Source organism: Dunckerocampus dactyliophorus, chromosome 13, assembly GCF_027744805.1.
Source record: "Dunckerocampus dactyliophorus isolate RoL2022-P2 chromosome 13, RoL_Ddac_1.1, whole genome shotgun sequence".
NCBI classification, from domain to species: Eukaryota; Metazoa; Chordata; class Actinopteri; order Syngnathiformes; family Syngnathidae; genus Dunckerocampus; species Dunckerocampus dactyliophorus.
Window position 1 is genome coordinate 855,056 of NC_072831.1, and position 22,796 is coordinate 877,851.

At 41.0% G+C, this 22,796-nt stretch overlaps 1 protein-coding gene across 4 annotated transcripts in view; it reads right to left on the reverse strand.

The window, feature by feature from the left end:
- The window catches only part of pcnx1 (pecanex 1), a 57,554-nt gene continuing 34,758 nt past the window's right edge, over positions 1–22,796 (reverse strand). For 2 of the 4 annotated variants that reach the window (XM_054795687.1, XM_054795689.1), the window contains 16 exons: positions 19,072–19,213; positions 18,802–18,979; positions 17,792–17,900; positions 14,798–14,927; positions 14,664–14,722; positions 14,373–14,588; positions 13,586–13,839; positions 8,479–8,709; positions 8,301–8,401; positions 8,044–8,194; positions 6,458–6,688; positions 5,393–5,667; positions 4,004–4,176; positions 2,381–2,811; positions 2,165–2,305; positions 1–876 (listed from right to left, as the gene is read on the reverse strand). In XM_054795687.1, coding sequence (XP_054651662.1) covers positions 736–876; positions 2,165–2,305; positions 2,381–2,811; positions 4,004–4,176; positions 5,393–5,667; positions 6,458–6,688; positions 8,044–8,194; positions 8,301–8,401; positions 8,479–8,709; positions 13,586–13,839; positions 14,373–14,588; positions 14,664–14,722; positions 14,798–14,927; positions 17,792–17,900; positions 18,802–18,979; positions 19,072–19,213 — 2,963 coding nt within the window. In that variant the 3' untranslated portion in view covers positions 1–735. The remainder of the gene's footprint in view (positions 877–2,164; positions 2,306–2,380; positions 2,812–4,003; positions 4,177–5,392; positions 5,668–6,457; positions 6,689–8,043; positions 8,195–8,300; positions 8,402–8,478; positions 8,710–13,585; positions 13,840–14,372; positions 14,589–14,663; positions 14,723–14,797; positions 14,928–17,791; positions 17,901–18,801; positions 18,980–19,071; positions 19,214–22,796) is intronic. The other 2 variants (XM_054795688.1, XM_054795690.1) reach the window with 1 other exon arrangement.

Here is a 22,796-nt window from a genome sequence, read left to right on the forward strand (position 1 = left end):
ATAGTTCAACAAGCCCCCCCCCCCCAAAACACGTCTCAATACATTAAAGTTTGTCTCAAAAGCAAAAGGGAGAAAAAAGATGGTGACAATCCGTAAATACCATGTTTACAGTAATAAATATCCCAAACAATTTCTTTTATACACTGACATTTTATATATATATATGTGTAAATATATATATATATATATATATATATATATATATATATATATATATATATATATATATATATGGATATTAGTCATATACAAGTACAGTAAAAAGTTCTTTTCAAGTTCAGCAAGAGCCAAAGAACAAAACAAAAACAAAAGTGATTGCATTTTGGAAACGTTCCTTTCCAAGGCATCAGTAAGAGAGTCTGTCCTGGTCCTGGTCCTAGTGATAGTCCTAGTCCTAGTCCTATTCATAAATAAGATTGATTGTAGTGCATGACTGGAAAACAAAAAGAGGGGAACAGAAAATAGTGCAACTTCTTTTTCGTCTCATTTTCCACGCAACAAAATCAAACATCCAACTGGAAATGTCGCCTCGCCAGCTGCAAGGTGTGTCGTGAAGCCTTGCGTCCGATTCCCAACAAAGACGTGCTGAATGAAATGCATAGAAAAGGAGCCACGTTGAAGCGTCATGCAGCATTTCGGCAAAGCAAGGCAGGCGGTGCGGGACGGGGACGGTCGGCCGTGGCGCTCGCTCGCTCGGGGTCGTTGCGGTGTGCTTGCGTTTTGTTGTTTTTTACGTCAAACCTCCGCACCCAGCTCAATGACGCCGGTCTCCATGACGGGCACCAGCTTGTCTTCCACCTGAACCAGCAGGATGGTCTTGTCCACGTGGGAGCGGCCGGCCGGGTCTCGGCAGCAAGGCACCCACCGGTGAATCACCTGCAGAGATGAACGGCGTCAAAGCGAGCCCGTAAAACGTAGCAAGGCGTGACTGCATGAGGAGGAAGCGGGTCAGTGAGGGACTTTTTCCCTTTACAGCAGGTCACCGGTGACGAGCGTCAGCGCCGTCTGGCCCAAAGTTCTTTCATCCACCCGCGACACGCTGGCACTTGTACAAATACGCTAATTAAACATCAGCGGCCATTTCCACTGCAGAAAAGTTGAGTTTTTGGTTGTTTTTTTTTAAAGTCGTGATATTATGAGAAAGGCAAAAAAAAACACGTTATGGGAATAAAGTCAGAATACTACAGCGAAAAAGCAGAAATGAAAAAAAAAACAGCTGCCATTTTCCAAAAATAAAATATCAAGAGAACAAGTTGTAATTTCGGGAGAATAACGCTGTCACACTTTGCCAAAAAATAACATTGTTTGAGGAGCAGAAAGCTGAGGGGATGAAGAAAACCCCCCATCATGATGTTATGAGAAACACTCAATAAAGTTGTCATTTTTGGATACGTAGGTTGGGAAAACATGTATAATGTGACGGCAATAAAGTCACAATGTGAACAGAAGAAAGCTGAAATAGTTGGGGGGGGCTGATGAGAAAAAAGTTAATGAGAAACAGTTGTGGAGAGATGAGAAAAAGGCTGGAATATCTGGAGGAAAAAGAACATCATTTTCGGGATTAAATAATCAGGCTGGGGGACAAAAAGTCCAAATCTGGTGGGAATAAAGTCAGAACATTAGCAGAACAACTTTGACAAGAAGAACGTTAGAAAAATATTAAGCAGAATAATCAAAGACTTCACAATTTTACAAACCAAAAAAGGCTGAAATATTAATAGAAATAGTTTTAATTTGACACGAATAATGCCACTGAACGTCAAAAATAATGTCATTTTAGGAGCATCAACTTGAAATATTCTAGAAGATAGATTTAAATACACCTCACGGTGAAACTTGGACACGTCATCAGTGATACATTTTTTTGAAAAGTTTTTTTGAAGTTACAATATTTTTAAAAAATTACGACAAATAAAGTCATAACTTTTGAAAAAATTGCATTCAGAGAAAAGTTAAATTATGAGAATAAAGTCCAATTATTACAAAAAGAAAATATACAGTATGTAAAATAAATCTTTGGAAAATAAAAACAACTGTAAAAATGGGTAAAAAAAAAAAATAAAAGAATAATAAAGAGTGAAGTTGCTATGATCCACATGAAATATTTATAGTTATCATACAGTATGTTAGAAAGGAAGTGGCCCTCCCCCGACCCCGTACTCACATGTCCTTCCATGCCCTCCAGGGGGCTCCAGTCCCTCCAGCAGGTGCGCCCCGCCCTCATCCTCAGCGCCTCGTCAGGCCACTGGAGTTCTTTGCGTTTGGACACGTTGATGTTGTCCAGCACCTGACTGGGGTCCGTAATCTGCACAGCAGCGCGACAAAAACTCAAGATGGCCGCCCAGGATGAGGGGGGGGTGACGTCGTACGAGCTACACACCTGCACTCTGTAGGAGATGTCGTCCCTCCTGACGGTGGAGACCACAGGGTTGTGCTGCTGCGGGTGATGATGATGATGATGATGGTGGTGGTGGTGGCTGAGGGGATCCGTCACGGCGCCGCACGGGCCGTCGCTGCCCAGGAGGCCCGCCAGCGTGTGGCGCTTGCACGGCGGGATGCTGTGGCTGGAGAGGGAGGCGGCGGGGCCGGCCGGGTCGGACGCGGAGCCCAGACGCAGCTGCAGGGAGGTGGGGAGCGTGCGCAAGGACAGCTGGCTGCCGGACGAGCGGCGGCAGGGCTCCAGGCCCGTGGCCGACGCGCGCAGCGACGAGTGGCGGCCGCGGCACGACGATGACCGGCCGGCCGTGGAGGCTCGGGTGGGGGAGTGGCGGACCAAGCCGGACCGGACCGACTGGGAACTCTGGCTGGAGCCTAGGAGACACGCGGGAACGTCAAGGCGATGCCCCCTTCAGCTCGTGAGCCAACGCCAGCGAGCCGCTCGCGCTCAGTAAAGTAATAAACAGCAGCAGAAACGGGAAAAACATTTTACCGCAACAACCTCACATTATCAGGAAAAAGGACATCTTTTCCTGGCAAATGATAGCAATTTCCTTGTCATAACGATGACTTTATTCCCTTCATATGTGGGCTTGATTCTTGCAATGTTACACCTCGTTTTGCAACTTTACTTGTGGTTTTGTTTCTGCTCATTTCAAATCAAAAGAAGGTTATTTTCTTGAATATTTCCACGTTATGCTAGCTACTAACGTGGTGTTTTTTAGCCTCATAATGTATGAGGATATTGTTCTCGTAAAATGGAGACTTTTCCTCCTTGACTCTCAGAAAATAACATCTTTAGATTTTTCACCTTTTTGCTGCTGCTTCTCCTGTTTCTTTTTCATTTTGCAACTATTTCAACTTTCTTCTGGTTATCGTTCTTTTCCTAACATTAGGACTTTGATTCCCATCATTTCATACATTTATCTGCTTTCATTTTCCAAAACTTTATTCTTGAATATTTCAGCTTTTTGCTGCTAAAATGACATTATTTTTCCTCAGATCAGGACATTATTCTCTTAAAATTGCGACTTTACCTCTTAGTATTTTGACTTTATTCTGGTAAAATGAAAAGAAATAACTTTTTTTTTTATTCTTACATTTTTGTTGCTGCTTCTTCTGTTCCTTTTTCATTTTCCAACTATTTCTTCTTGTGAATTTTCGTCTCATAAGAAGACTTCATTCTTGTACTATGACACCTTTGTCCACTTCCTCGTTTTCCAAAGATGAGAAGTTTATTTGTTGTTTTGCTTGTTTCTGGTAACGTTGCGTTCAAGGTATTATTTTTCTGGACTATTTCCAGGAGGGAAAAAAGTGGTCATTTTACGGGAATAACATCCTAATGTTATGAGGAAAAATAACCTCATTTAGTAGCATCTACTGTAAAGATTCAAGAAAAAAAAAGCTGAGAGAAGAAATCTTTTGTGGGGGGAGGACAGCAAAAATGTGGGGAAAAGGGAGCAAAATGGATGTAATAGTATGTTTTCTGTATACGACTTGTTAGCATGCGTCCGGTCACGGTTCACTACGTGCAGCAAAGGGACGAAGCGCTGTTGATTTTCCTCACCCAGGCCATGATGGCGGTACGAGTGCGGGGGCGCCGGGCCAGAAGTCCCGCCCTGAGACATGGAGCTCTGCTGCGAGTCGGCACCGTTACCGTTGCCGCAGGAGAGGCCCCCGGCGTCGGAGTCCTCGATGTTCCCCCCGCTGTTGCAGCCGGCGCCGCAGCCTTTTCGTAATCTGGGGAGGGAGAAAACGCACACCACGCACATCAACCACTTCAGCTTCTTTTTACAAACACACGTGCCACAAAGCATGCTGGGAAGCCGGAAGCACTCCCGGCTCCCAGCATGCCTTGCGGTACCTTTTTGTAAAGTATGAAACATTGCGTTGTGTTATGTACTGTACTTGCAGTACTTTAAAATGAATTACAATTACATTCATTTTAATGACATTATTATTAGCTACTATACTTAACTTAAAATGTATTAAAAATTAATTACATAAAATGTCATTCACTTTATTACGTATTATACTTAAATAAAAATAATTTCAAATCAATCAATTACATTTAAATTCAATTATATTTATTGATTTATTATGTATATCCTTAATTAAAAATTAAATGACTTAGAAATACATTTTTATTATGAATTATACTATTATATAAAAATATTATATAAAATTAATTACAATTTGATTACATTACAGTATTATGTATTATATTTAACTTAAAATTAATTAAATTACATTTTATGATGTATTATACTTAATTTAAAATGTATTAGAATTAAATTACTTAAAATTAAATTAAATTACATTTTATGATGTATTATACTGCAAAATTAAATGACTTAAACTAAAGAAAAATTACTATTTATTGCACTTAATTTAAAATGAATTAAAATTATATTGATTAAATGTAAATGGCATTTTATTATGTATTATATTTAATTTAAAATGAATTTTAAAAATTAAATTAAATTTTATCATATATTATATTTCATTTGAAATGATTTACAATTAAATGAAGTAACATTTTATTATTTTTTTATTGTGTACTCTACTTAATTTTAAATTAATTACAATTAAATTCTATTTTATTATGTAATATACCTAGTGAGTTAAAATGAAACTGCATTCCATTTTATAATGTATTATACTTCATTTAGAATGAACTCAAATAAAATAAGATTTTATTATGTCGTGTACTTTGTTTGAAATGAATTCAAATGAAATGAATTCCAATGAAATGACATTTTGTGACGTATTCAGGACTGTGACAATCACATGACGTGTGTCGACGTGCTGCTGTATGTCGTGTACTTGGTTTGAAACGATGTCGAATGAAAATAAAATCAATTGACTTGAGACGAACTTTGTGAATAATGAATAAAAAGAGCGAGAGAGACACGCACACACACACACGCACGCACACACACACACTTCCACCCACCTGTGCCAGGTGCTGACAACAAAGTTTCGGATGTTGGCGATGCTGATGGGCCCGCCCAGGATGTGTCCCAGCTGGGGGTGTGAGTCACAGTAGGAGGTGGTGAGGGGCGACACGTAGATGGGGTAGCCGATGGGCTGGTCGCACGAAGAGTTGATCATGTTGCGCAGCGCCTGCTTGGCGTTCTGGATGCTGCCGCGCTCCGGGTTGCGGTTCCTGAGGAAGACCAGCTCCTGCTGCTGGCCCGCCCACAAACCTCGCACGCATTCCTTGTTCACCTGACACCACACCACACGACACGACACCCCCCCTTTCACTAACACCTCCGTCAGATCATCTCTGCTCCATGTCCACGTACACGCACACACACACACATACGTGTTTTACGCACCATTTGCAGCAACATTCACGTCATTCAGCACAAACCTTTCTTTTTAGATATTATATACATTTCTCCCCACCATTATTTTCTGCAGTATACAGTATCTTACTGTGTGCTACCAAAACCACTCCTCTTTTTACAAATTTATGCTGTCTTCTTTCTTCTCACACAATTTTTTCTTGTCATATGATTTTATTCCCATAATATGATGATTTCATTCCCACATGTTACACCATTAATATTACTATTACTATGATATACCTTCCACCCCCCCACACCCTATTTTCCAAAAATTACATTTTTATTTTTTGTTTGTCATAATAATACAACATGAAAATACAAGCTGTTTTGACTTGAAGATTTCATTGTTTTGCAATGAAAATGCTGTTTTTCCTCGTAATACTTCTACTTTCTTCTCCTGAAATGATATCTTTTTTTGGTACTTTTTCATGACTTTATTCCCATAATAAGACAACATTATTATATACCTTTTGCCCCCACCCTAATTTTTCTTTCTAATACAATTCTGTTTTTTTCTAATCACATTTGGACTTTATTCTTGTAAAACTATGGTGGACCGTTTGTGCAGTTTTGTTTCGTTTTCTTGTTAATTGATATTCTTCCAATGTGCTGCAGGCCGGGGTGTGTGTGTGTGTGTGTGTGTGTGTGTGTGTGTGTTCCTCCACCTTGATGACTCTGAAGCTGAGGTAACGGCGGTTGAGCATGATGATCTTGTACTCGTTGGTGCCCTCGTCCAGGACGTGGCGCAGGGCGAGGAGCGAGTGGGCGTTGGAGAGCACGGCGCTCCTCCAGGCCGGGTCGCCCTCGTGAGCGATGACCAGGTTCTGCTGGTGTGAGGAGATGGCCTCAAACAGGACCGCCGGCTCATCGTACTCGTCAGGGGAGGTGAAGTGGTCCTGGTGAAGAAGAGGAGTAGGAGGAAGTGGTGAAGGCGATACGAGGCAAGCGTGTACCTGTGTACTTCCACTTTGGGGTGCACCTTTGAAGTACCTTCAAATGCAGTACACAGAGTAGAAACATTTTTTTTTCTTTTCTTGTATTATTTTTTTTAAGATTACTTTTTAAAACATGTAATATTATGAAGAAAGATAATGTCATTTTAGTAGTACAGAGTTGAAATATTAAAGTAAAATGATGTTATTGTCACGGTCCACAGGGCAGGGATTATTACTTCATGTTCTGTGCTCTTATTTTGGTGTACTTTCTACTAGGTGTAAGGCGCAGTTGTTTGACACCGATGTGTCAGTGCTCATAAACAGGTTTATTATGTCTAATTACTACTTTAATTACTCCTGTATTGGGTAATGGGAGTGTATAGGTGACTATAGGGGTGTTATTTCATGTCGAGAGGTCTCAAATAATGTTAAAAAGTGCATTTAGAAGGTGGTAAACAGGTTTTCTATGTCTTATTTTCTCTTATTATGTCTACTATATTGGGTAATAGGAGTGTAAAGGTGACTATAGGGGTGTTATTTCATGTCTAGAGGGCTTTATTCATGTTAAAAAGTGCATTTAGAAGGTGGTAAACAGGTTTTCTATGTCTTATTTTCTCTTATTATGTCTACTATATTGGGTAATAGGAGTGTAAAGGTGACTATAGGGGTGGTATTTCATGTCTAGAGGGCTCTATTCATGTTAAAAAGTGCATTTAGAAGGTGGTAAACAGGTTTTCTATGTCTTATTTTCTCTTATTATGTCTACTATATTGGGTAATAGGAGTGTAAAGGTGACTATAGTGGTGTTATTTAATGTGTAGAGGGCTCTAATGATGTTAAAAAGTGTATTTAGAAGGTAGTAAACAGGTTTTCTATGTCTTATTTTCTCTTATGATGTCTACTATATTGGGTAATAGGAGTGTAAAGGTGACTATAGTGGTGTTATTTAATGTGTAGAGGGCTCTAATGATGTTAAAAAGTGTATTTAGAAGGTAGTAAACAGGTTTTCTATGTCTTATTTTCTCTTATTATGTCTACTATATTATGTAATAGGAGTGTAAAGGTGACTATAGGGGTGTTATTTCATGTCTGGAGGGCTCTAAAATGCTGTATATAACGTTTTAGCATATGTACACGACATGTGTTTCTTTTAAGTATGAAAGCTGCATCTTTTCATGTTTCATTATGTGGTCCTCCATGGAGGAAAAACGTTTGGACTGTCACGGTAAAGTGAGGATCACCTGTCATGGATTTGGGCAAAAGTTCATGCACACTCAGGAAGGAAGTAGAGATGCTTGGTGTCCAAAGCGTCTCACCTGATGGAGTTTGAGGGACATTCGGATGCCAGGCACCACAACCTTCCTCAGCAGCTCCATGTCTGCAAAGATCCACTCATCTCGTGACGAAGAGATGCGGAAATCTCCTTTAAACAAAGCGTGAAGCCCGTAGAGGAAGGACTCCAGGTTGCTGATGAAGACAAGGGCGGGTCAGCACCACGCGTACACACTCGTACACACACACACACACACACACACAAGTAAACGTTGTGTGTCAGTAAGGTGGGTTGAAGAACCTGGACATGTGATGAGCTGCCGTTCCCAGAGCTCTCCTGCCCAGCACACACAGGCCGAAGCAGAGCAGCACCGCAGGCGAATCCCTCTCGCTGTCCAGCGGCTACAAAGACACAACACACGCGGTCACGCTCATCCTGGTGCTGCTGGCGCTCCCCCCAATACACACTGTGCCAGAACCTCGGCCCTGCGAGAGTTGCAGTACTGGATCCAGCCTAGGTAGACGCCGCAGAAGCTGTCCCTGGAGATGCCGGCCAGTCGATGGTCGTAGTCCTCGTCGATGTTGGGGTTAAAGGTGGCATCCAGGTCCACGTAGTTCCTTTCGCCGCACGCTCGCAGGCCCTCCTTCATGGCATCATTGGACAGCCACTCCTCCAGCTTGGGCGAGGCCATCACATAGTAGATGATGCCCTGACCACCAGGAAAACACGCTTTTTTCCTGTCACATTTCAACTCTGTCCTACTAAAATAACAAGATTTGTACTCATCATACGACATAATTCTACTACAATGATGACATAACTTTTCCTCTTCATATTTGGACTTCATGCTTGTAAAATGACGGCTGAGTTTTCTATTTTTCATGCTTTTTCTCAACATTTCTTCTCCTAATTCTGACTTTATTCCCATAATATCACAACTTTTCCCACAAGATAATTATCCAAAAAAGTACAACTTTATTTTTTTGTTTGTTTTGCAAATAATATTTATTATATTTATTTATGAAAATATAATATAAAATATATATATATAAAATATATATAAAAAATATTAATATAATATTTATTATTAAAAAAAGGTATTTTTTTCCTTTATTTTTCCCCACAATATTACAAGGTTAGTCTTGAAAAAAGGTGAGTTTTTCTTGTTTTTTTCCTCTCCATAGTTGGACTTTGTGCTTGTAAAATTGTAAAAAAGCAACCACCTTTTCGTGGCGGAGTTTGCGTGTCCCGATGATCCGAGGAGCTAAGTTGTCAGGGGTTTTTATGCCCCTGCTAGGGTCACCCAGGTCCTAGTTGAGGGACCTGAAAAAAGTGGCTCCATAGACCCCTATGACGAAACAAACCACTGGACCACGTTTTCCTTTGCCTGGACGCGGGTCAACTGGTCTGGAGCAGGGGCATGATGGCGAGCGTCTGGTGGCATTGCCTACACCCACGGGGTCCGGCTGGGCACAGCCCGAAGAGACAACATGAGTCCCCCCTCACATGAGTGGTGAGCTCATGGGAGGGGGCAAGGGGGTTGAGTGCAGAGTGAGCTGGGTAGCAGCCGAAGGCGGGGACCTTGGCGACCCGATCCTCGAAGCTCTTGGGACATGGCAGTACCTCTGGATTGGCAGCCTGGAGGGTGTGTTCCAACATTGTGGGATCACACTACTCAGCCTCCCTGGGAAAGGCTATTCAGGGGTTCTGGAGAGGAGGATCCACTAGATAGTAGAGTCTCTAATTCAGGAGTAGAAGTGTGGTTTTGGTCCTGGTCGTGGAACTGTGGACCAGCTCTACACTCTCAGCAGGGTCGTTGTGAGTTTGCCCAACCAGTCTACATGTGTTTAGTGGACTTGCAGAAGGCATTCCACCATGTTCCTGCAGGAATTCTGTGGGGATACTCCGGGAGTATGGTGTACCGGTCCACCTAATTCAAGCGGTTTATTTCCTTGGCGAAGACATTCCACCATGTTCTTCCAGGAATTCTGTGGGGAGTACTGCGGTATGTATGTATGTGGTATGTAGTATGGGGTACCAGACCACCTAATTCAGGCGGTTCATTTTCTGTGTGACCGGTGTCAGAGTTTGGTTGGCATTGCCAGCAATAAGTCGGACTCATTTCCAGTGAGGGCTGCCCTTTTGTCACCCATTCTGTTCATTATTTTGATGGACAGAATTTCTAGACGACGCCAGGGCGCTGAGGGGTTCCGGTTTGGTGGCTGCAAGATTGAGTCTCTCCTTTTTGCAGATGATGTGGTCCTACTGGCTTCATCGAGCCGTGAACTTCAACTTTCACTGGATCGGTTTGCAGTCGAGTGTGAAGTGGGCAGGATGGGAATCAGCACCTCCAAGTCTGAGTCCCTGGTTATCGCCCAGTAAAGGGTGGAGTGCCATCTCCGGGTCGGGGATGAGATCCTGCTCCAAGTGGAGGAGTTTATGTACCTCAGGGTCTTGCTCACGAGCGAGGAAAGGATGGAACGTGATATTGACAGGCGAACTGGTGTGGCGTCTGCAGTGATGCGGACTCTGCAACGGTCCGTTATGGTGAAGAGGGAGCTGAGCCCAAAGGCAAAGCTCTCAATTTAGCGGTGGATCTACGTTCCTACCCTCACCTACGATCATGAGCTTTGGGGAGTGACCCAAAGGACAAGATGGCAGGTACAAGTGGCTGAAATTAGTGTCCTCCGCAGGGTGGCTAGGCTCTCCCTTAGAGATGAGGTGAGAAGCACTGTCATCCAGGAGAAACTCGGAGTAGAAGCACCGCTCTTCCGCATTGAGAGGAGCCAGATGAGGTGGCTTGGGCATCTGGTCAGGATGCCTCCCGGACGCCTCCCCGGGGAGGTGTTCAGGGCACGTCCGACCGGTAGAAGGCCTCGGAGAAGACCCAGGACACGTTGGAGAGCCTGGGAATGCCTCAGGATCGCCAGTAGGAGCTGGACGAAGTGGCCGGGGAGAGGGAAGTCTGGGCCTCCCAGCTTAGGCTGCTGCCCCCGCGACCCCATCTCGGATAAGCGGTAGAAGATGGATGGATGGATGGATGAATATTATAGTTATTAAAATTGTGACTTTGCCATAATTTTTTCTCTTCATACCTGGACTTTATGCTTATAAAATTACTGCAGATTTTTCCATTTTTTGAGCTTTTTTCCCTCCATTTTCTTCTCGTAATTATGACTTTATTCCCATAATATCATACATTTTTCACAACCTAATTTTCCAACTTCATTTTGTTTCTGAAACATGATGATATTTTTTCTTGAATATTTCAACCTTATGCTAAAGTCATGACATTATTTTTTCCTCGTCATGTTCTGACTTTATTCCCTTGAATTGACAACTTTTTTTGTTACATGACAACTTTTTTCCTCTTCATATGTGGACTTTGTAAAATGACTGCTGGTTTTTACATTTTGGCTGCACTTTTTTCCCATTTTTTCCACTTTCAACTTTCTTCTTCAATAATGTTTGAACATTTTCTTCTGGTCACATGAATTTATTACCATAAACTTTTTCCCTAAGCATAAAAACAAAAAAACATTTTTTGGTTTTGTTTGTTTCTCATAATACAACTTTGAAAAAAATCACATTTTTTCCCTTGAATATTTCAGCTTTATGCTGCTGTAATGACATTATTTTGACTCATCATTTTACGTAATAATTCATATTTTAATTATTCTAGTAAAATTGTGACTTTTTCCTCCTTTTTTCCTCTTCATGTTTGGACCTTGTGCTTGTAAAATGAAAAAATGTCCATTTTTGCAGCCCCCCACCCCCCAAACTATTAACCTTTTCTTCTCCTGATGCTGACTTTCCTCCCATAATATCGTAACATACAATTTCATTCTGTTTAGCTTCTCAAATACTATGACTTTAATTTTTTTTAAAGGGTCTTTTTTTCTTATCAGCTTTATGTTACTGTAATATTAGTTTTCCCCATCATATTCAGAGGTTATTCTTGCAAATAGTGACTTTTTCTTGTTTTTTTCCTCTTGTTTTCCTTTTGTTCTTGTAAAATGACTGCTGGTTTAACGTTATTGTGTTTTTGTTTGGTGTTTTAGAATATGGGGCAGGCGGCACTTTAGACACCCCTGGTCTTAAGCCGTGATGTATACACTCCTGATCGAAATCTTAGGACCAGTTCAAAAATTTCTAGAATGATCATTTTTTACATTTGGATCTTAATGAGGTTTTAAGTAGAATTACAATATGCAAAACAAGAAGGGGGAGTGAGACCAAAAACACTTGGAGCTTGTAATTTAAACAAAAAAAAATAATCACCCGATCAAAAGTTTAGGACCATCGCTCAAAAAATAACAAAAAACTCTCCAAAGCAGAACCAAAAATGTTGTCAGTAGGACTCAGTAATGAGGACCCCCCTCCACTGTGCCGGGTAGAAAACATCTCAGGTGGGATCTCCTTGTCATGCCAGTAATGTTGGAAGCCATCTGGACCGTCAAGGTTACATTTTTTCTCATCAGAGAATAAAACTTTGTCCCATGTTTGATGCTCCCTGGCAAAGTCCAAACGGGCACTTTTGTGGCGTTGAAGGAGACGAGGTCTTTGAATTTGTTTTTTTAAACCCTTCTTCCGGCTCAGCGCAGGTGTGATGTTTTTGGGTCTACCACTTGACTTTTTTGTTCCATAATGCTCAGGATCTTTCCAAAAATGTAGAATGACTGATTTCCTGCTCCCAACCTCAGCAGCCATGGCACGCTGCGAGAGGCCTTGCTTATGCAGCTCCACAATCCCACCACGTTGGAAAAGAGAAAGCTTCTTAGCTTCACCATCAGGAGGGCATGACAGGGGGAATGATGACACTACATCAACATTTGGAGCACATTTGGGCTTTTATAGCCTGTAGTCTTAAACTTTTGATCAGCTGATGAACAACCTATTTCAGTTGAATTGTTGTTTTCAATAAATAACTTTTTCAAAGTGCTTGTCTCACCCCCCCTTCTTGTTTTTGCATATTATAGCTCTACTAAAAAAATTGTGATCTTAAAAATTAAGATCCAAATATGCAAAATGCTAATTCTAGCCATCTTTCAACTAGTCTTTGATCTTGATTTTGATCAGGAGTGTGTATATATATATACACACACACACACACACACACACACACACACACTGAGCTAATATATAATATAAATGCATCAGAATAATAATTCATATTTTTTTATCAATAATATCTATTAAATAATAAAATAAATAAAACATATAAAATAATAATCAAATTATGACAATACATTTACAAGAAGAAAGCTGAAATAGTATGAAAAAGCAAAAAAACCCCCAACAACATAAAAATCAGAAACAAACTGCTAAAACGTAGAGATAAATGTGGTTTTATATATACAGTATACTGTATAGTAGTATAGTAGAGTCGAGTATTATGAGGATGAAGTGAAAAGTGAGCAAAGGTGGTTCATATCAGCTTCAACAGTGAAGCTGATATGAATAAAACCACCAAGCTGAGATGCACTTCTTTCATGAAATATGTATATCACTTGTTAGCATCTTGACATAGAACATGACCTTGTGGCCCTCGCTGGAGGGAAAAGGGTTGGCGGCGTCCCACTGACCTTGACATAGTAGGTGGTGAGGATGCGACGCAGGTCGAACACCTGCAGCATGGAGGCGGCGCTGTTGTCAGTGATGCTGTAGCCCTCCAGCACGTACTTGGTGACCAGCACCTCCCACGCCAGCCAGCGTTGGCCGAAGGCGGCATTGAAGGACAGGAGGTGCGGAAGGTGACCCGGCTCGCAGCAGCAGCAGCCCTCGTCCTCCTCCACGCCCTCAGTGATGGCCTCCACCTCACGCTGCTGGCAGTAGGTGCCTGTTTGGTTGGTTGGGTGGACAACGTCATCACTCACTCGCAACACCACCACCCTGCACTCACTGGCCAAAACATTAGGTACAGCTGCACCCAACGCTATGAAAGCCAAAGTAACAACTTTCTAGTGCTAACCCTGTCTACATGGAATTATTGTTGGTAAACAACATGTGTAAGTCTATATTATGTCTTATTTTCTCTTATAATGTCTACTATATTGGGTAACGGGAGTGTATGGGTGACTATAGGGGTGTTATTTCACGTCTATAGGGCTCTAATCATGTTAAAGAGTGTATTTAGAAGGTAGCAAACAGGCTTTCTATGTCTTATAGGTTTTATTTTCTCTTATTATGTCTACTATATTGGGTAATAGGAGTGTAAAGGTGACTATAGGGGTGTTATTTCATGTCTAGAGGGCTCTCATCATGTTAAAAGTGTATTTAGAAGGTGGTAAACATATTTGAGGCAGGGTGTCTACGAGAGCGGAAACACTAAGCTCCAGCCAGACTGGACAGCAATGAGACTTTGGACCTCACCTCTGAACTCCAACCCTCGGAGCTGGAAGGTCACCAGGCCGTTGCCGATCTCCACCAGGTGCACCAGGGCGTTGAGGTAATCGGAGGCCAGGATGAAGCAGTCGCCCGTGCTGAAGTTGCCCCAGCGTCCCAGGAGCAGGTCGCCGCACAAGCTGTGCTGCAGCGAGCGCGTCAGGTGCTCGTAGAAGATGGAGTTGAGGTTGTTGTCATCAGAGCCTGCAGGAGAAGCAGCAGATGAGACAAGGAAAAGGAAAGCGGTTGGTATTTTCAGCAGGAGTGAGGACTGATCACCTGGATTCCTGTCCAGCTGCGAGGCCAGCCGGGTGTTGGAGTGATCCACCCTTTTGGTTCTGTTAGGGGGGGTAATGTGGATGTGTAAGTATGGCGATGGGAGCACCTCAACATTCAGCAGTAATCCTTCCTACTTGTAGTCTCGCTCCCAGAACTTGACGGGTCGCACGTAGGACGTGACGAAGATGGCGCTGCCCAAGAAGGGGTTGAGGGGGGTGGACAAGATGGCGGACACCAGAGCTTGGACAAAGAGCATGGCCGAGTCTGCCAGCGGGGAGGTCAAGGGTCAAACTCGCCCAACTCTGACTACATCTCACATTGGTTGGAACGATTCTACTCCTCACGTGCCGCATGCAAGAGGATGAAAATGTGCCAGAACATCTCCTCCACCCCCCACGGGTCCTCTGTGCTATTTTCGTCTGACTTACACTCCACATGGTGGCGCTGCCATTAAAGGAAACATTGCTCCTTATGTGATACATGAACACAAGTCTTTCTCTTTTCGGTGCCTTCTAAAGATATAAAAACAGATAAAGAGAGGCAGCTAATGAATGCACGTAATGGGACACACCTATTCCGCCTATAAAAACACCTCCAAAAAGCTCCAACAAGGTTGTTATTTTCTGGTTTCCTATTCTATCCATGCTGTGAGCATGTAGTACCAGGTACGTTCATAATAACACGTCATACTTGTAGTATTTTGGGAACTTCCTTCCTGGGTGCATTGATTTCACATAGCAACATAGACTGACTTTATTTTGCTACATAATATTACCGGCTCATTCAGAAAAGTCACACTTTTGTTCCCCTTAGAATACAACTTCTTTCGCTCCATGTTCTGATTTTACTCTTGTAAAATTACAGGTGGTTTTTCCATTTCTGCTGTTGTTTTTTTTTACCAACTATTTCAACTTTCTTCTTGTAGTCATGACTTTATTTTTGTCTTTATATTTTGACTTTATTCTCGTAACACGATAAGCTTATCCACAAGCTAACTTCCCAAAAATGACGCCTTTATTTGTTGTTTCTTCTAATATTACGACTTAAGAAAAAACATTTTATTTGTATTTATTTGTACATTTTTTGTTAATATTTTGACTTTATTCTTGTAAAATTACTGCAGATTTTTCCATTTCTGTTTTAAATTATGTGAATGAATGTACCGTGGACCGCCGATGGCCCCCGCGGTGCACTTTGGTCACCCCTGCTCTTAGGAGACGTACAGGGATTGTTTAGGAAACGCTTGCATTTCAAGCGTTTTCATTACGTCAGGAAAGAAGAACCTCCTTCCTCATGGACGGGATATAAAAGAGCAGGCTTCACTGCACATCTTAAAGTAAATCCTGGAGCTCTGCCAAGCACAGATGTGCGAGCTGGAAGTTTGATAATTTTCTTTCCTTCTTTTGGTTCTTTTAGCCCGCAGACATCCTGTAGCGTAGCGGCTTGAGGCATTGTGAGCGAGTGTGCGGTGAAGCTAGTAGCTAGCTGCTATGGTGTGGCGAGGTGTCACTACGCCAGTAAAGTAGTTCCTGGGCGTAACAAGGTTAAAAACTGGTAACAACAGCAACAGTAGTGCTTCAGATGCAGCTTTTTCAGAAGGCTTTCTAGGTGGAACAGGCGCATCCCATTACGTAGCTGCCTCTTTTTTTAAAATCTCTTTTTACATCTTTAGAACGCAGAGAAAAGAGAAAGACATGTGCTCATGTCTCACAAAAGGATTGTGGATAAAAGAGAACTTTTCCTTTAAAGCCAACAATTTCTCCGATGGCTCAACAATGGCTGTGGCTATGACTTTAGGCGTTCAGTGCAATCACCACCGCAAGTGGTACACGCCTTGAGGTGAGCGACAAGCACATGCGTGCCACTGCATGGGTTATAGACTACCTCACCAACAGACCACATATGTGAGGCTCCGTCACTGTGTGTCTGACATGGTACTCTGCAGCACAGGTGCCCCTCAGGGTACGGTGCTCTCCCCTTTCCTCTTCACCCTCCACACCTCGGACTTCACACACAACTCCACACAGTGTCACATCCAGACGTTCTCTGACGACACAGCCATCGTTGGTTGTGTTTCAGAGGGGAACGATCTGGAATACAGGACGGTCATCAGGGACTTTGTCAGCTGGAGTGAGCTTAACCAGCTGCAACTCAACACCAGCAAGACAAAGGAGATGATCATTAACTTCTCGAGGAAAACTTCTGACTTCACACCGGTGAACATCCAGGGAGCGGACATAGAGTTGGTAGACAGCTACAAATTCCTGGGTGTTCACCTTAACAACAAACTGGACTGGTCCGTCAACACCCACGCCCTCTACAAGAAGGGCCAGAGTCGCCTCCACCTGCTGAGGAGACTGAGGTCCTTTGGTGTGTGCAGGACTCTTTTACGGACCTTCTATGACTCTGTGGTGGCCTCAGCCATCTTCTACGCTGTGGGCTGCTGGAGAGGGGGCAGCACGGACAGGGACAGGAGTAGGATCAATAGGCTGATCAGGAGAGCGAGCTCTGTCCTGGACGGTCCTCTGGACTCCGTGGAGGAAGTGGGGGAGAGAAGGATGTTGGCTAAGCTGACATCCATCATGGACAACACCTCTCACCCGCTACATGACACTGTGGGTTCCCTTAGCAGCTCCTTCAGCAGCAGACTGTTACACCCACGGTGTAAGGAGAGGTTCCGCAGGTCCTTCATACCGACCGCTGTCAGGCTCTACAACACCTGCACCACCTGAACCATGTTGTAGACACTATGCTTTCTTTACACTGTTCTCTTTACTTGTCTTGCTGCTGTAACAAGTGAATTTCCCTGCTGTGGGATTAATAAAGTACAAATACAATACACATTTGCATGAGACTGCTTGAAGAACATGGCCGCCACCAAGCAAAACATCTTGTCCCTAACGATGATCAAACTTTGAGCACATTCCGATGTCACGCCAAAAGATTACAGCAGCATTTTTCCACATTACGAACTACGTCCCCACCCCATAAAAGCCAACAAGTGAGCAAAGCAAACATTTACAGCAGAGTGCTGCACATCATGTGCACTTTTATGAAAGCTGCTGACCGGACGAGGACAAGGAGGAGGAGCGTAAGCCGCCATATAAAGACGGCACGGAAAAGGTTACGAGGCACAGCGAAGGGCTGAGCGAAGGCGTGGAAGGCGGAGCCCCAGGTGATCTGCCAGGGCGCGATGTAGGTGTAGACAAAGTGCAGCTTGTAGAACAGCTCCCACAGCTGTCAACAACACAAAGCACAACAACAGAACCATTAAACCTTGCCATAAAAACCCATAAAGAAGCATTTTCTAGGTCACATATTCAACACGGCCTATTATTACGATAAACATGCATAGTTCAGCAATTTCTACTTATTCTTCAGCATAAAAATGACCACATGATCTTCCTAATGACGTCAAACAAACACAAAAGGCAGAAGAAGAATTGTAATTGTGAACGTAGTATTCCACATTGGCCACGAAGTGTCGGTGTTCAGTGAGACAGGCACTGAACTCCTCAAGGAGGCTCCCTAGGGAACACATTTACTGTGCAAGCAGCAGCATGACTTTTACTTACATCTCACATGGCTTATTTACTCTTATTCTGTCTACTATAGTGGCTAATACCAGTAGAAACCATTTAAAGCCGCAAGTAAGTACGCTGTCCTGAAACCCCCCCCCCCAACAAGGAACTGCTAACATGTGAGCTTATTTATGTCTAATATGTTTTATTTTCCTTTATTACGTCAACTATATTGGGTAATAGGAAGGTAAAGGTGAGTATAGGGGTGTTATTGGGTAATAGGAGTGTAAAGGTGACTATAGGGGTGTTATTTCATATCTAGAGGGCTCTAATCATGTTAAAAAGTGCATTTAGAAGGTGGTAAACAGACTTTCTATGTCTTAAATGTCTTATTTTCTCTTATTATGTCTACTATATTGGGTAATAGGAGTGTAAAGGTGACTATAGGGGTGTTATTTCATGTCTAGAGGGCTCTAATCATGTTAAAAAGTGTACTTAGAAGACACAATAAAGTTGCATTGGTTCATTTTTCAGTATGTGGTTTGGGCATCACTGCAATAAGGGACGGTGACGTCCATACGCTTGTTGTTGTTGTTGAGTGGGGCGTTTCTACTGGCCTTGCTGAAGACGATGGACATGAGGAAGAGGTCGAGCAGCAGCGTCTCTGACAGATGGCGGTAGTCGAAGGTGAAGAAGAGCACAGTGAAGAGGATGGTGACGTACTGATAGGTGGGGCTGCTGTAGCACGAGCGCAGCAGCTTCAGGCCTGCCACCGTGATCATCAGAGCGCCCACCCTGAGACGAACGGGTTGGGGGGGACAAAAACAGATGTGAGACAAAGGCGCGTTACGGCGTGACAGAAAGCGCGCGGGGCCGGCCGCTCTCACTCAGTGTCCAGCCTCTTGGGGTCGGCCAGCTCTCTGGCGCTGCCGCTCAGCTCGTTGAGGATGACGAGCGGGTAGAGGACGTTCCTCTCCATGAAGAGCAGCCACACGTGAAGCTTCTCAAACCACATCACGTGCGCCGCACCTGCAAGGACACCATGTGTGATCAGATGCAACGCTAGCCACACCTCTTTCTGATATCAAATCCAAATAAATCAGATCACTCACGCTCGTCTGGATTGATTGCATCTTCTTGATTTACTTTTCTTGAAACCTTATTGGGCCTTACTGTGATTTATGTGTTCATATATTGTTACTGTGATTTATGTGTTCATATATTGTTACTGTGATATTGTTACTGTGATTTATGTGTTCATATATTGTTACTGTGATTTATGTGTTCATATATTGTTACTGTGATATTGTTACTGTGATTTATGTGTTCATATATTGTTACTGTGATTTATGTGTTCATATATTGTTACTGTGATATTGTTACTGTGATTTATGTGTTCATATATTGTTACTGTGATATTGTTCCTGTGATTTATGTGTTCATATATTGTTACTGTGATATTGTTCCTGTGATTTATGTGTTCATATATTGTTACTGTGATATTGATACTGTGATTTATGTGTTCATATATTGTTACTGTGATATTGATACTGTGATTTATGTGTTCATATATTGTTACTGTGATATTGATACTGTGATTTATGTGTTCATATATTGTTACTGTGATATTGATACTGTGATTTATGTGTTCATATATTGTTACTGTGATTTATGTGTTCATATATTGTTACTGTGATATTGATACTGTGATTTATGTGTTCATATATTGTTACTGTGATATTGTTCCTGTGATTTATGTGTTCATATATTGTTACTGTGATATTGTTACTGTGATTTATGTGTTCATATATTGTTACTGTGATATTGATACTGTGATTTATGTGTTCATATATTGTTACTGTGATATTGTTACTGTGATTTATGTGTTCATATATTGTTACTGTGATATTGTTACTGTGATTTATGTGTTCATATATTGTTACTGTGATATTGATACTGTGATTTATGTGTTCATATATTGTTACTGTGATTTATGTGTTCATATATTGTTACTGTGATATTGTTACTGTGATTTATGTGTTCATATATTGTTACTGTGATATTGATACTGTGATTTATGTGTTCATATATTGTTACTGTGATATTGTTACTGTGATTTATGTGTTCATATATTGTTACTGTGATTTATGTGTTCATATATTGTTACTGTGATATTGATACTGTGATTTATGTGTTCATATATTGTTACTGTGATATTGTTCCTGTGATTTATGTGTTCATATATTGTTACTGTGATATTGTTACTGTGATTTATGTGTTCATATATTGTTACTGTGATATTGATACTGTGATTTATGTGTTCATATATTGTTACTGTGATATTGTTACTGTGATTTATGTGTTCATATATTGTTACTGTGATATTGTTACTGTGATTTATGTGTTCATATATTGTTACTGTGATATTGATACTGTGATTTATGTGTTCATATATTGTTACTGTGATTTATGTGTTCATATATTGTTACTGTGATATTGTTACTGTGATTTATGTGTTCGAATATTGTTACTGTGATTTATGTGTTCATATATTGTTACTGTGATATTGTTACTGTGATTTATGTGTTCATATATTGTTACTGTGATATTGATACTGTGATTTATGTGTTCATATATTGTTACTGTGATTTATGTGTTCATATATTGTTACTGTGATATTGTTACTGTGATTTATGTGTTCATATATTGTTACTGTGATATTGTTACTGTGATTTATGTGTTCATATATTGTTACTGTGATATTGATACTGTGATTTATGTGTTCATATATTGTTACTGTGATTTATGTGTTCATATATTGTTACTGTGATATTGTTACTGTGATTTATGTGTTCATATATTGTTACTGTGATATTGATACTGTGATTTATGTGTTCATATATTGTTACTGTGATATTGATACTGTGATTTATGTGTTCATATATTGTTACTGTGATTTATGTGTTCATATATTGTTACTGTGATATTGATACTGTGATTTATGTGTTCATATATTGTTACTGTGATATTGTTCCTGTGATTTATGTGTTCATATATTGTTACTGTGATATTGTTCCTGTGATTTATGTGTTCATATATTGTTACTGTGATATTGTTCCTGTGATTTATGTGTTCATATATTGTTACTGTGATATTGTTCCTGTGATTTATGTGTTCATATATTGTTACTGTGATATTGTTCCTGTGATTTATGTGTTCATATATTGTCACCAATCAGAGTGTTTTGTCTTTTTATTCAGCACGTTTAGCAGTTTGTTTGTTTTTAATGAAATGCGATTGTTGTTTCTACATTTACTGTATGTGTCATATTTTACACTTCTCAGTCAATTGGAAAGTTCTTCTAAGCTGATTTAATTGAGTAGCTCAACTCTACAGATTCATATTGAACAGACAATACGGCATTTGTCTTTATTTTCACTTTATTCTCATCAAATTGCTGCTGATGTTTCCACTTCTGCTGTCGCTTTCATTTTCTGTTTGCTCAAATTTCTTCTTGAACATTTTCTTCACTTCATTCCTGTAATATTATCACTTCTTCCACAAAGCCATATTCCAAAAATGACAACTTTAGTCGGCGTTTTGTTTGTTCCTCATAATAATGCAACTGTTTTTTAAAAGAATGTCTTTTTTTCTTGAATATTTTAGCTCTATGCTACCAATATGACCTTATTTTTCCTCATCTTATTGCAACTTTTTTCTCTTCATTTTTTGACTTTATTCTCCTAAAACTACAGCAGCTTTCTGCTTTCAGTTTTCTGCTGTTGTTTGATTTAATTAAGTATTACTTATTTCATGAAATGTTCCTTCTAGAAAATTTTCCTCTGAAAATTATGACTTTATTCCCATAATATTTTCACTTTATTCTCATAACATAACTTCGCCCCAACCTAATTTCCCCCAAAATGACACCTTTTTTTCTTTGTTTCTCATAATATTGCACCTTTGAAACATTGAATATTTCTACTTTATGCTACCAAAATGACATTATTTAATCCTCATAATATACATAACATTATTCCTGTAAACTGATGACTTTTTCTAGTTTTTTCTACTTAATATTTTGACTTTATTCTTCTCAAATTACTGCTGTTTTTTTTCTGTTGTTTTTATTTTCCAACTACAGTCAAACCTGTCTTAGCGGCCACTGAAAAATCCCCCGCAGCAAATTTACATGTTATAGACCCTGTGTATAGCAGTCACCTGTCCAACGCAGCCAGCGGCCACCCATTTTGTCTCCCTTGGTCAATATCTGACCGCATATAGCGGCCAAATTACCAACTCAAGTAGAAGCTTCATGCACGAAAAAGTTTGTTTTTTCAATCAATGAAGCCGTCGTGTGTAGACTTTAATTACTGAGTCCTAGCTCAGTCACAATCATTCACAAGATCCACACAAACTGTCAGTTGTTCCACATAAAAAAGCCGTCTTCTTTTGAGCTTGCTATTTCCTGGTCAAACATGTAACTTTAAGAGCATTTGCACCAAAACATTACCGCAAAGTAGGCTGGGAACAGGACGTGCTCCCAGCGACGCTACAATTAAAAAAAAACATATGCTAGCATGCATGCGGCAGCGGGAGCAAAACTGAGTTG